At 30.3% G+C, this 13,247-nt stretch overlaps 1 protein-coding gene across 5 annotated transcripts in view; it reads right to left on the bottom strand.

Moving 5' to 3' along the window:
* LOC143223570 (protein BANP-like) overlaps positions 1-10,754 on the bottom strand; it is a 145,990-nt gene extending 135,236 nt beyond the window's left edge. The window contains exons 1-5 of one of the 5 annotated variants that reach the window (XM_076451684.1): positions 10,581-10,747; positions 6,207-6,351; positions 5,693-5,838; positions 5,079-5,236; positions 2,774-2,818 (exon numbers count right to left, since the gene is read on the bottom strand). In XM_076451684.1, the coding sequence (XP_076307799.1) occupies positions 2,774-2,818; positions 5,079-5,236; positions 5,693-5,806 (317 nt within the window). In that variant the 5' untranslated portion in view covers positions 5,807-5,838; positions 6,207-6,351; positions 10,581-10,747. Of the gene's footprint in view, positions 1-2,773; positions 2,819-5,078; positions 5,237-5,692; positions 5,839-6,206; positions 6,352-9,799; positions 10,312-10,374; positions 10,465-10,580 lie in introns of those variants that run through there. The other 4 variants (XM_076451687.1, XM_076451683.1, XM_076451686.1 and 1 more) reach the window with 4 other exon arrangements.
* Between the last annotated feature and the right edge of the window lie 2,493 nt (positions 10,755-13,247).

The raw sequence follows: 13,247 nt of genomic DNA, 5'->3' as shown, positions 1-13,247 counted from the left end.
AACCTAATCATTTCAAACCCTAATTTATGGTTATTTCTTTACACAGGCTCAATCGAATTGCATAACCACGAGTACTTTGTACTTGTATTAAACTTTTGATACTATTAACATTTAATGCAGTAAGTGTATCTTCACAAAATTTGGCAGGCTTTCATTAAATGTTACAAGATTTTCAGAAATAAAAATCATATTTTTAGTGAAGCATTTTTAATAAACTAAACATCTATTCATTAACATGATGAGTCCTTTACTTTATTAATCTGAGTGCAAAGTGATTTTCATGTTAAGTTTAAAAATGCTTTTCTTCATCTCAAAAATTCTAAAATTTATTTGGATAAAATGTAAAACCTGCTAAGTACATTTCAAATGTTTGTTTTCTGCAAAAATTTATACTGTATCTATTTTCTCTACCCTAACTCTATACAAGGTGGGGTAATGTGACTGACCTTGTAACCACCACAAAAAGAAAAAAAAATTAAAATCAATCTAAATTAACCTTTTTCTTTCCAGTATGACTTCATACTATATCATGAAACTACATTTGTTTATCCTCAGTAGCTTTATACTTGTAACAGTATACATCTATTTATACTCAAATTTTACTTTTTTATTGCCCTTTCAACCATGTCAAACTACTGTTCATGCCATTATAAGTTGTAAATCACATTACATTATCCACGAGCTATTCTGAAATGTTAGAAAATGTTTTATTATATTACTTCTTTTACCTAATCTATCCCAAAGAGATTCCTATTTTTACATTGTAGTTACATTTGAATAAAGATTACACATGAAAAACAAGAAATAAAGTAAATTACCTGACTATTATTTTTCTTCCTGTCAATTGTCAATGACACTTAACCTTACTTTTTACATTAATGGTAGTAGTGCACTAAATAATTTTTATTTAATTAAATAGTGCACCAAAAAAACATAAAAGAATAACATGCAAAAAAGCAGACAACGTCCAATAACTACCACAGTTTCTGGCTTTCTAACAATGCAACAAGTGCCATTACAAGTTTATCCAACCTAGCTAATATGTATGAAAAAACTGCTGGTATGGATAGAGAAAATACTATGTAGAAGAGCAAACAATGTTTTGACCTTCTTTGGTCATCGTCAGGTTCTCAAAGAAAGAAAGAGGTAACTGACTGATAGCTGACCACATGTTTGAAATCAGTTACCTCTTTCTTTCTTTGTGTACTTGACGATGACCGAAGAAGGTCAAAACGTTGATTGCTCTTCTATATGGTGTTTTCTCTACCCATACCAGCTGTTTTTACACATATATTTTTCTCTACAAGCGGGTTTTCTCGTCATCACGGATAGCTGATGTGTATCCCATAGGAAAAAACTTTGTACTAAGAAGAAAATGACAATTCTTTGTTCAGAAAACAATGTAATATGTCATTTGATAGTCTTTCTATTCATTATAAATAATATAGTGTTAAATGTAGAAGAGAACTATTAAGAAAACCTGATTTCTAAGTGATTTGGATATGGATGCAACTTTGATTGTCAAATTTTATTTTTATGAGGGTTGATTGCTATTGTTCGTTAAAAACACAAGATATTCCAGTGCTAACAATAACTAGTACAGTAATAAGAGATTTAATGGTCATATACATAAGATGAACATTTCAAAAAATCTTTAATAACTAGAACAATGGATGAATTTCATAAACACCTGAATCATCATCTTAAAGATCCAAGACAGCAGAAACAAAAGAAACCTCCTTCTTTTCACTTTATATTCTTTTCTAGAGACTCTCTTTACCCTCTCATCCTAGACAACTTTCTTTTAATGAACATTAACTGTATTTATTGCACTTGAAACACCTTTTCACTATCCAGTTATAAGTGACACAAAGCGTAAAATAGTATTCTGATGTTTCTAGAGGGTTCTATTTTATTTTCTACATTTTAAAACAGGGAACAGTGCAGAAAAAAAAAAAAATATATATATAAAACACAGCTGGCTTTTGGCCGTTAAATAATGGCAATAAAAAAAATCCCTAATCCACAGCTATCAAACTAGCATATTTCTAGAAAATTCAAAAAATGCTTGAATGTTACCTTTTCCATAAGTATCACCAATCTAGAGCTGGTTTGGTCATGAATTTAATGCAAGTAAGTAATTTTTATATCTAGAGGATATGATACACCAAGACACCATTGATAATAAATTAAATTAAATTAAAGGCACAAGAGTCCTTCTGTATCTAACTCACACATGATTTTCTCTATTAATTTATTTTGGTTATTTATTACACTTACAGTTTAGTCAAAACATATATACATGTTGTAATTTATTAATATGTGTACATATATAAATGTTAGTAACTGTACAACTTATGAGATGATTTACAAATTATATTTGCATGTAAGTAAACTAGATCCAGAGAGGTTAATAATGAGAAAAACAAAAAGACCTCAATATCATGCATAATAAAATCAAATAGTAATGTTATCATTTAATATTAATATAATTTTTTAATATTACCATCTTAGGTATTCAGTTCATTCATATTCTGTAATTTGGTCTTTCCACATGCACAGCTGTCCAACAAAACTAAACACCTTACATAAAGTAGAAATGCATACTTCATGGGATATTATTGGTTGTTCTGTTGCATCAACTTAATGGCACTTTTCTTAGCAGTAAACCTACTATTAAAGATATACAAATTACTTGTTTCAATACAAGGATGTAGTTAATTTGGAATGAAAAAAATATTTTTTATAATTAAAAAATTATGTACACTTTCCTTCACAATAGCAGAACTTGCAGTAATTCATGGTCTCACCTGCAGTACTAAAAAGAAAGGAAAGAAAAATAAAAATTACAACCATCTCAAAAGCATACATACTGTAACATTAATATGAAAAATTATAGATTTTAAAAGTACTACATAATTTACTTTTTTATTATCTTGTACTTTAGGTTGGTTTAATGACTAAAACACAGGCTATGTACAATATCAACACTGGTATCTAAGCTCATAACCAATCTCATTGGTATCCAAATTTGCGACCTATCTCTGTATCAGCTGCCAATATCAATTGCACTCAAAAAATTCTCCAGATTTTCTGATCTGATTTTTAACATCAGATCAGTAAGTTTGTTTACTCTTGAAAATAAGCAATACATTAATATGCCTTCACAAATGACAGAGTGCAATGTGTCACAAAATGAGATGAGTCACTTAGGTTTTGTCAAAAAATATCCTAGCATCACTTAAAAGGTGTTTTTATTTCTGATAGTCATAATTAGTACCAGGTTCAACCTCTTCCTTCCTGCTTTTGTTACAGGTTTACATCAATAAAGAAGGAACATAGACAAGATTTTCAACTTGAGATTCCTGGGCCAGCATTCCATTTAAAATTTTTTTTTTCTGTTTTAGTCTGATAATGAGTGATTTGTTTGAAGATGAGTTTTAAAATTTTTCACACACACACACACACACACACACACACACCACTAGTATATATACATTATTCATGTCTGGACATGTGGAACACTCAAACACAAATTGTCAAAAGCTGATCCCAATCTTTAACAATCCAATATCTTATTCAGACTGCAGGCTTAGAGGTATCTTTATAAATGCAAACAAAATTCTTGTAACCATGTTGAAATACTGTACATTCAATCCAGGAGAATCCCCAGTATGAAAATAAATAATTGATGCCTCTTAAAACCAAATGTATCTTTTACTGCATTTTCCCCATCAGTTAGAAGACATTTTACTGAAAACAAAAGACACAGAAAGGAAAACAATGTAGATATATAGCAAACAGAGCTTTGGAAATAAATAATTGATGCCTCTTAAAACCAAATGTATATTTTACTGCATTGTCCTCATCAGTTAGAAGACATTTTAATGAGAACAAAACAAAACACAGAAAGGAAAAAAATATAAATATTTTTCAAACAGAGCTTCGTATAACAAGGTAGATCTCCAAAATATTTTTCTGACTAAATGACATTCAGTCTTAATCACCCACATGGGAAAGAAATAACAAAGAAAAAAAAAGAAAATGTGAATTCACTTCCACAAATAAATACAAGCCCAAGGTTATTTTCTACAACAGTAACTTCTGTACGTCAGTGGCAATATTTTCTAAAAATTCTATAAATGACTCACTGAAGCAACATCAAATTATTCATGTCAAGCTCTTCCTGTTCATTTCTGACTATTCTAATTGTATCACAACAATTTTTAATCTTAACAAAATTCAAATATATTTTCAAGCAACGAGAAACTTCAACTCACATCAGCTCAAATTAAATTCTGAACACAAATACATAGATAGTACATTATAGAAAGAAGTTCTAGACTTTATAAACCAGCAAATTCAAGTGACAACAACATCTGATATAATGTTACAGTGGAACAGAATATATGAGAATTATATTTTGGCACTGTCTGATATTTTTTTAGATAGTGCAGTGCCAAGAAAAACTTGTCACTTTTAGTAGGGATATAACAACTCCTTCCAACATAAATTATTCATACACTTAGATCATAGACATGTTCTGGTCAGGGAAGCAGACTTTCATTGCTGTCCCATGTACTCCATCGCATCAATAAAAAGAGGAGTATGGATCAACTTGGGGTACCAGGACCATCCTTTTTTTTTTTAATGGAAACTACACTTCAGGCCCATTGTCAGGATGTACAGCTTTCAGATAAAGTATATGGACAGAAGTGGTGACATGAACTGTAATGATGTGGTGAGGTCTGAAAATTGCTTTGACGTAATGTACTCAGCCCGTGTTAACCAACTGCACCTCAAAAAAAAATTAAAAGTAATTATGCAACAAGTCACATTTAATAATTCCAGCATTGAAGCCTGAAACTAGTATAGCATTTCAGTTTACAAGATGAAACAAATACACAATATTCTTAAGTCATCATTAAAACATAATCTACTAAAGGACTAGTTGTTAACTGGTTTTGCTGCAACACAATACTTTATCTTGAATAAGTTGCTTATTTATCACATTTCAAACTTCATACAACATTCATCTCTGCAACTTTTAACTGAAATTAGAATATCCAGAACTACACCTTATAAAATGTTGTGTAGATGAACTCTCTTTCCATGCTGCTTCCAGAACCTCCAACTTTTCTTCCAGTGCCTTACAACTAGTGGTCACACACTCAAGTCTATTTTCTATACTGTCCAGTCTCTGGCTGACAGTGTGGTGGAATGTTACAAGGAGTTTCTGAATAGAAAAAAAATATATGGTGTTTAATAAATTCAGGCTTTTATTAAAACTTTACTTCTCTTGTGTACCAAAAATAGATACTGTATGATAATAGTTGAAATACTCAAGAAATTTGGCAATTAAAAAAATTGTATAACAAGGAAAAAAGTTATAATTATGTTCATGACAAAAATTTAACACATCACAGTTTGAAATAAAAAAATGTTTCATAAATACTTTCTTTCTCAAGAAAAAAAGTTTATTTATGAAACAGAAAAACAGTAATTAATCACAAAAATAAAAACATAATACCTCAACATTGAATACAACTTTCTAATAATTTTTAAAAAGAACAAATATTTTAAAACAACTTATTACATATCTAACCTTCAAACTATTTACTTATAGTCACAGAAACAAATTGGGTAATTTAATTTTTCAGTCACCCACTACAAAACTGCAAGAACATAAAACCTTTAGTAGTGTCTCTTGGTTTTCTTCTTCTGCTAGTAATCTTTTTCGTTTATTCAAAGGCTCTTCCTCATTTGTATTTGATGTTCTTTCTCTGTTGTCTTCTGTTGAGTTCATTTTTAGTTATAACTAAAGCTCAGTTTACATTCCTAATGATACAAAAAAAAGAGGCTAATTAGATATGCATCAGTTTATATTTTACTATGTTTAAACAACAAAATGTTTACATATTGTTTCAGTAAGAATGTAAAAAGTGCAAATAAACAGTTTTAAAAATAATTCTTTTTAGCATTTTCCTTAGAACCTATAAAAAAGTATCTCTGTACCAAAACATTAAAATTAATTATATAACAAGTCACATTTAATTATTCCAGTATTAAAGCCATAAACTAATATAGCATTTCAAGTTACAATACGAAACAAACACATAACTTTATAAACTCCATTGGGTTGTGGAAAAGCTTCTTTCCAGCCATAAATAACACTTTGTTATTTTAACTAAGAGCAGATATTTTACCTCATGAACCTTCTACCGGTAGATCAGATTTTCATTCGTCAGTAAAAGAGCTCCCTCAATATTTTATGATCTCAGTCTCTCTTTTTTCTATAGATTTTAGAGACTTAGACATATTCTTCAACACTAAATGTGGCTTTAAACAAGTCTACAAATGCACAAGAAATAAGCATGCATTATTCCTTTCTTTTTGATGTGAATTCACTGGTAAGTCTAGGGTGTGGAAATGACTCACACCAGCTTGAAACTGGTGTAGCATTTCAATTTACAAGATGACACAAACACACAATTTTATTGTATTTATTGCACAAACTTTATAAAATGTAAATACACTGCTGGGTATTAAAAGTAACTAAAATATTCAAGTGACTTTCTTAGACAACTCACTTGTGAAGTTAGGTAGATAAAGTTCCAAAGGAATCTGGCTGTTGTACAGGGCATCGTAATAACTACAAGGTTTAGCCTGTTCTACAATATGTGATAGTCATCAAACACTTCTAGTATAAAAGACATGACCAAATGGTGTAGTAAAAAATTACAAGCTAGATCAATTTATCTAGTAAGACTTACCAGATAGAGCAATTCTTTGAAAACATACATATTGGGGGTAAGTATTAAAACTCAACAGGATGATAGTACCAGCATTCTAAATGTCTGTATACAAATGAAGAAATCCACAAACAACACCTTAACTTATAAACATTGCTCTATGAAGCATAGCTCTAAAGGATGACAGATCCACTCCCTATATACCTTTCATTTTAATGCACAGTGCTATCAACATCTCCCTTTTGCACACGGCCACACTGTCCATACTTCCCTACTCCTAATTGCAGTCTTGCTGTTTAATAAAGTTTGGAAAAGTCCTCATGCATACACACTTTATTTGTTTAATTACACAAGCTGTTTATAACCAACAAATATTTTATAATTTTATTCATAACATGATTGTACCACAAGATTTAATAAAATACTTTTAAATATGTAACATAATGTTCACTACTTCATGTGCAAAACATTTCTGGAATGTTTATAGCCTATTAAAACAGCCAGATAATAGCAGCTAATGTTAGGTTTGAAATATTTCATATAAAAATCTAAATTTCAAACAATGTTTGTAGCACTTAGAACAGTGTTCCATACAATGACATCATACCAGCTTCACCCATAATCAGTTACATCCAACCTAGAATGTAACCATCCATGATAATGTAAGTTATATAGAGAGGAGAAAATAGTTGTTTTGTACATGGATGCCCACAACTTTTTGCCCAATACAAAAAAGAAAATAAGTATTGCAATCCACAAGTACATGTAACTAAAAGTATTATAATAAATAACTGATAGTCCTCAAATGCTGCATAAGAAAGGTTGAGATTTGACTCAATAAGCTGAGCTGAAAAACATTCAAATCTAAAACAGGTCTAATAAAGTCTAGCAACAACAACCTACATATTTTAGCACTTACTTAAGTAACTTACTATTTTGATGACAACAATCTTATAAGTATTGGTAAGTATCTACTATAATTCTATTACTTGTTTAGTTTAACTGCCTTGTAATAAAAATCTGATTGTGGGGCCTTATCTTAATGACATGAACATATAACTCCACCTCATGGTCTAACAAATCAACTTAATAATCTGTTAAGTATTTGACTAACACTCTGCATGATAATATATACCCTTTCATAGTAATGACAAATTAACTGTAAAGTGATACTGAATATTTTAATATTTATCATACTTTTAATTACAGAATGTTTATTTTTCTGTTTTTTTACACTACTTACATATATTATGCACAGAGTATTTTAATCTCTAGTTATAACAAATATTACATTATATTCAATTCACAAATCATGTATTGTAGAGATTAAACAAAAATTTCTCCAATGGTAAATTTTAACAAGCTGGGTAGTGTTCATTAGCAATGGTAAACTAGAGCCACCTATTAAATGTTAGTAAAAGTATAAGACATTGTTTTGCCTTGTTATTATAAAGCTGTGTGTGAGAATGGTATCAGAATACCAAAGAAATAACCAACAAACACACAAAAGAAACATTATCCAGAAATAATAAAAAACAGGTAAAATATAGATAAAAACAAATTCTACTATGCTACGGTAGGCATAAAAATAGGACTTTTACAGAAAATTCAAGCCTAGCAAAACTACACAAAAAATACTGCTGTACACATTGCAATGTATAAAATGAAACATTTCAAACACTGCCAACAAGTAGGTTTGATTTCAGTAAACTACAAGAATGGCCTACATGGACAAAGAAGATTGAGAGGTTTAGGATAACCTCTGAACTAAATCAGAAACCATAAGTAAGTGAAGTTAAAACACTGATATACATGATGAGTGATACAATGAATGACATATTGTGTTCACTTTGGTTCACAAGAAAAGATAGTGAATATGACACTGTCAAAAATGCTCTAGAATTGCATTTCATAACACAAAGAAATAAGTTTTGAAAAGGCATAATTTAACCAATAATGACAATAATCAGGCAAACCTTTAGACAGTTTTGTATGGTTTACTTTTTATCAGAAAAATTGTAGGTAGGAGAGCTTTATTAGTAAAATGATTTCAGACAGAACTATTATGAGCTTCTTGGATGAAGAATTATTAAAAAAGCTGCATATAAACTTTGATCTTATCTTAAAGAAAACAACAAATCTTAACTCATCTAAGGCAGTCAATTAGAAACAACCAGAAAATGATAAAAATAATTTCCAAAGTGAATGTGATAATTCGAATGTAAACCCAGTCAGCATTGAAAATAAAACAGCAATAAAACAAATCAATACAAAAAAAATAAATAAACAATCATAGAATAAATTAAATGTACTTAATCCTAACAGATGGAACATACTGGGAAAAATTACAAAACAGTAACCAACATTGACCAGAAAAAGACAAACACTGCAGAATACATATGAAGAAATATCATTATGCAGCTGTTTATAAATCAGCAAAAATGAAAGAAATGATTCACCAAATTTCTGGGCACAGTAAGTTCTGTATGAACCAGGGTTCATCAATATCTCAACTTGTGACTGTTATCCCAGATTATCTGTAGGGAAACATTAGATTAAACAGTCTCTTGACAACAAACAAAATATTACAGAGACCTATCAAAAGTCAACTGAATGTAAAAACAAAATAAAACTTGAAAACAAGAAATGTGTTTTTACACATCTGGTTGAAACTGCACTAACACTAGTTGTAAGACGACCAGATAAACCAGCTTTAGAATCACTTGCCAGAGTGGAAATTAAAGATAATCTATCCAAAAAACAAATGTTTAACAATTTATTTCAAGGATCAGAACCATTAAAAGGAAAATATGAAATAAAACCCAATTCTGGTGTAAGACTAATTATTCTTACAACAACTAGAATAATTATAATTATGTTATGCCTAAAGCAAGAAACAACTAGAATGAAAAAAATAGGATTAATATTTCGTGAGTTTTTGTGCCAGGATGGGAGTTGTACTAAAAGCAAATGACAAAATCAGAATTTGCATGGCTCTAGCAAAGCTAAGTAATTCAGAATATGATGAAAAACATCTATTTACTTACAAAAACAGAAAGGCCAGGTCTTAACATTCTGGGATAACATGGGATCTATTGGTCCATCTCAGCTGTTCCATTCTCTAAAGTTTTCTTTTTTAAAATCTTAAAACCAGCCCTTATCATTCATATACTTAACAAGCTTTTTTTAAAACTCACTTAAATTTACTGCCTTTATAACATATAAAGATAACCCATTCCAAAGATCAACCACTCTAAGAAAAATAAAATTGTTTTAGCTGAAGATTACTCCAACCCAACCAAAATTTGTGTCCTCTAGGCCTACTATTCTCACTGTTAAGTATGAAAACAGATTATAATGATACATCAACGGTATCAATTCCCTTTGAAATTTTAAACACCTCAATCAAATCATCCCTAACTCTTCTTTTTTCAAGAGAAAACAATTTGAAAAATTTCAGCCTCTTTTTGTATGACAACCATTCCACCCTAGGCACCAATCTAGTAACCTTTCTATGAACCTTTTCCAACAATTCAATGTCTTTCCTAAGGCAAGAAGCTTTAGACTGAACAAAATACTCCAAATGTGCCCTAACAAGTAAACTATACAATAAAATAATAACCTTTTTAAACTTGGATTCAATATTTCTGTATATACAACCAAAAAATACTAGTTATCACTTGACTCGTGTAGGAAACGTTAAATGAGATGTACCTAAGTGTTAAAAACGGTGCTGATATATTCTAAATATATTTTTACCCTAGTCAAATGAACATACTAAACGTACTTCAATAACAAACTAAATGTTATTTTAATACTTATACTCACTTTTGTCAAATTTTGAAACAACCATAAATATTAAAATAAAGAAACCACGTTTTTATCGCTAAAGCGTCATCTGCATGGATGTAACAGAAGTAACAACAGTTGTTTTAAATAAAAAAATAAAAGAAACTTCTATGCACATACAACGTTAAAATCTTGGACTCAATTCCACGCGCCACACACAACAAATCACTCAAAATGGCTTTGCTCTGAAAAAATTAAAAATATGTCTCAAAAACTAAATTAGAATTAAAGTTCATAAGTATTAATATCTATTCCTTCAAACAATAAGTAATTTAGTTTATTCTACTTTTAAAATCCTACTGTCCCCACTGGGACAGCGGTAAGTATTCGGACTTACAACGCTGAAATCGGGGTCTCGATTCCCCTCGGTGGACACAGCTTATAGCCCTATGTGACTTTGCTATAAGACACACCCACGCACACACGAGCGTGTTTTATTTCATGATAAACTTAAAATCCTATAGTAAGAAAATCACTAAATGAAGAGATTTATGAATTTATGAAAATCTCATATGTAGTGCGTAATAGATCTGCACCCCTATGGGCTCAGAAGTCTGCAGGCTAAAAATGGATTTCGATAACTGTGGTCAGACAACACAGATAGCCCATTGTGTAGCTTTACTTATAACTACAAATAAACAAATTATGAAATGTTAATAGTTAAATTCATGTGTTTCAAAATATTTGCGTAGAGTCACACATGGGACTATCTGCTTATGACCGCCTCTTATTTGAACTGACTGTCAAGACCGGAGACAACCATTCAATCATTTCCATTGCCAATACTTAAGATATCATTTTCTGAACGAAAAGTGAGATTTGACACTTGCAGCGTAAAAGTGTGAAGCGCTTTTTTCTGGAGACGGGTTGGGAAGCATAAACCCAAGGACTTATAGTCCAAGCACGTTAATAAATGAGCTATGCCTGGTATTACCTGTAAAAATATCTGGCCACTTCTCTGGAAGATAACAGCAGCGATTCTCTTCAATAAAATTTCTATCCACGCTTTTAACACATTATTAAACCACCAAAAGTTCTGAGTTAACAAGATGCATTTCTTTTTAATTTCATAAACTTTTGATTATTAAAAATGTATTTGAATTTTCATGAAGAGCGATGAATTTTCCTATTACACAAAACCAAGTCATATGCTTTATAATTAAAAACTGTAATATTTTTTCATATATTCGGTGGTATATCACAGGCCACAAAATATACACCACCTACTTTTTTTTTCTTCGATATCCGCAATTTGTAATTAAAAACTACTCAATTTTGTTACTTTGTTAATGCACATACGTACTCAGAAATACATAGAAAATTGACACAGAAGCCAAAATAAAGATTCATAAAATTCGAAAAAAGACGTTTTGGTCTCCAAGGCTGTATTCACACAAATCACAGAGAAAAAATAAAATTGTGAAACTAAAATTAATTTTGGAAGTCTTAGAACACTTTATAGTTAACCACAAAACTACATGATGTTCTATTTCTGCTGCACCCACCATAGATATTCAAACCGATTTTTCGCGTTATAAATATTGTAACTGTGCAGCTTTGTCACACTGCATGTGAGTATTGTTACAAACCACAACATTTATACCGGATATCTATTAAATATTTGACTTGTGTGTACAATGTTGAATGTTGGGTTCATGCTTCCCAACCCGCTCCAAACTTTTACACTGCGAGTGGTTGAATGGTTGCCTTTTCTCTTGATAGACAGAGGCGGCTGTACGTAAATAGTCCGTTACGTAATAAATAAATGTAACTATTAATATTTGTTTGTTTGTTATTAAGAGTAAAGCTACACAATTAGTTTTCTGTCCAATTAATTATTTTTTTTTACTACTAGGATGTTAAGTTTTCATAAAGTAAAACGTGAAAAGTAGGATAAACTAAATGACTTATCATGTGAAGATACAGAAATTACTACATATAAATTTTAGTTCTAATTTAATTTTTGAGATACGTTTGTTCGTTCTTTTAAAGTCAAACATTTAAAAGTGAGTATAAATGTTTAGCTTCCTGCAGATGATGAAATATCTCCAAATAAGCTATTCAATATCTTAACTTGAGAACACGAATCTTTTGTATTTGAGTCCTAATTTTCGTTTATTTTATAATTTACAATAACTTCAACATTCCGTTTAAATTCGTTTGAGAAGCAATATTTAGGGCCAAGCTCAGTAGCTATTTGATTTTGAGTATCTATATGCTAACTTAGGAAATATGGAAGTCCCGAGGCATTCCTTGGGTATAAAAATATATTTGTTTCTGGTATTTGACAGGCCATATTTATTGCTGCAATACTCTGAAGTCTGTGTTTTTTTAGATAAAATTTGAAATGGGTTTAAAACTTTAAATGTCTTTTAAATCCTTGTAAGTTGCAGTTCGTGTGTATATATCGCCAAAATAAATCACGATAGTTTCTACCATTGCCATTACTATAGTACCATTATGGCTTTATCATAGTGGAGCATTGTTTGCTCATTTGGCTAGTTTAGTAACCTCTTTTAATATTTAGGACATATCAGCATCATTTGTAACATTTTTAGAAGTTAGATACAACGTGTAACATTCGACATTGCACACACAAGTCAAATAATTAATAGATATCCGGTATAAATGTTGTGATTTGTAACA

This window comes from Tachypleus tridentatus, chromosome 8, assembly GCF_004210375.1.
Source record: "Tachypleus tridentatus isolate NWPU-2018 chromosome 8, ASM421037v1, whole genome shotgun sequence".
NCBI lineage: Eukaryota > Metazoa > Arthropoda > Merostomata > Xiphosura > Limulidae > Tachypleus > Tachypleus tridentatus.
This window is presented reverse-complemented; position numbering and strand designations above follow the sequence as displayed.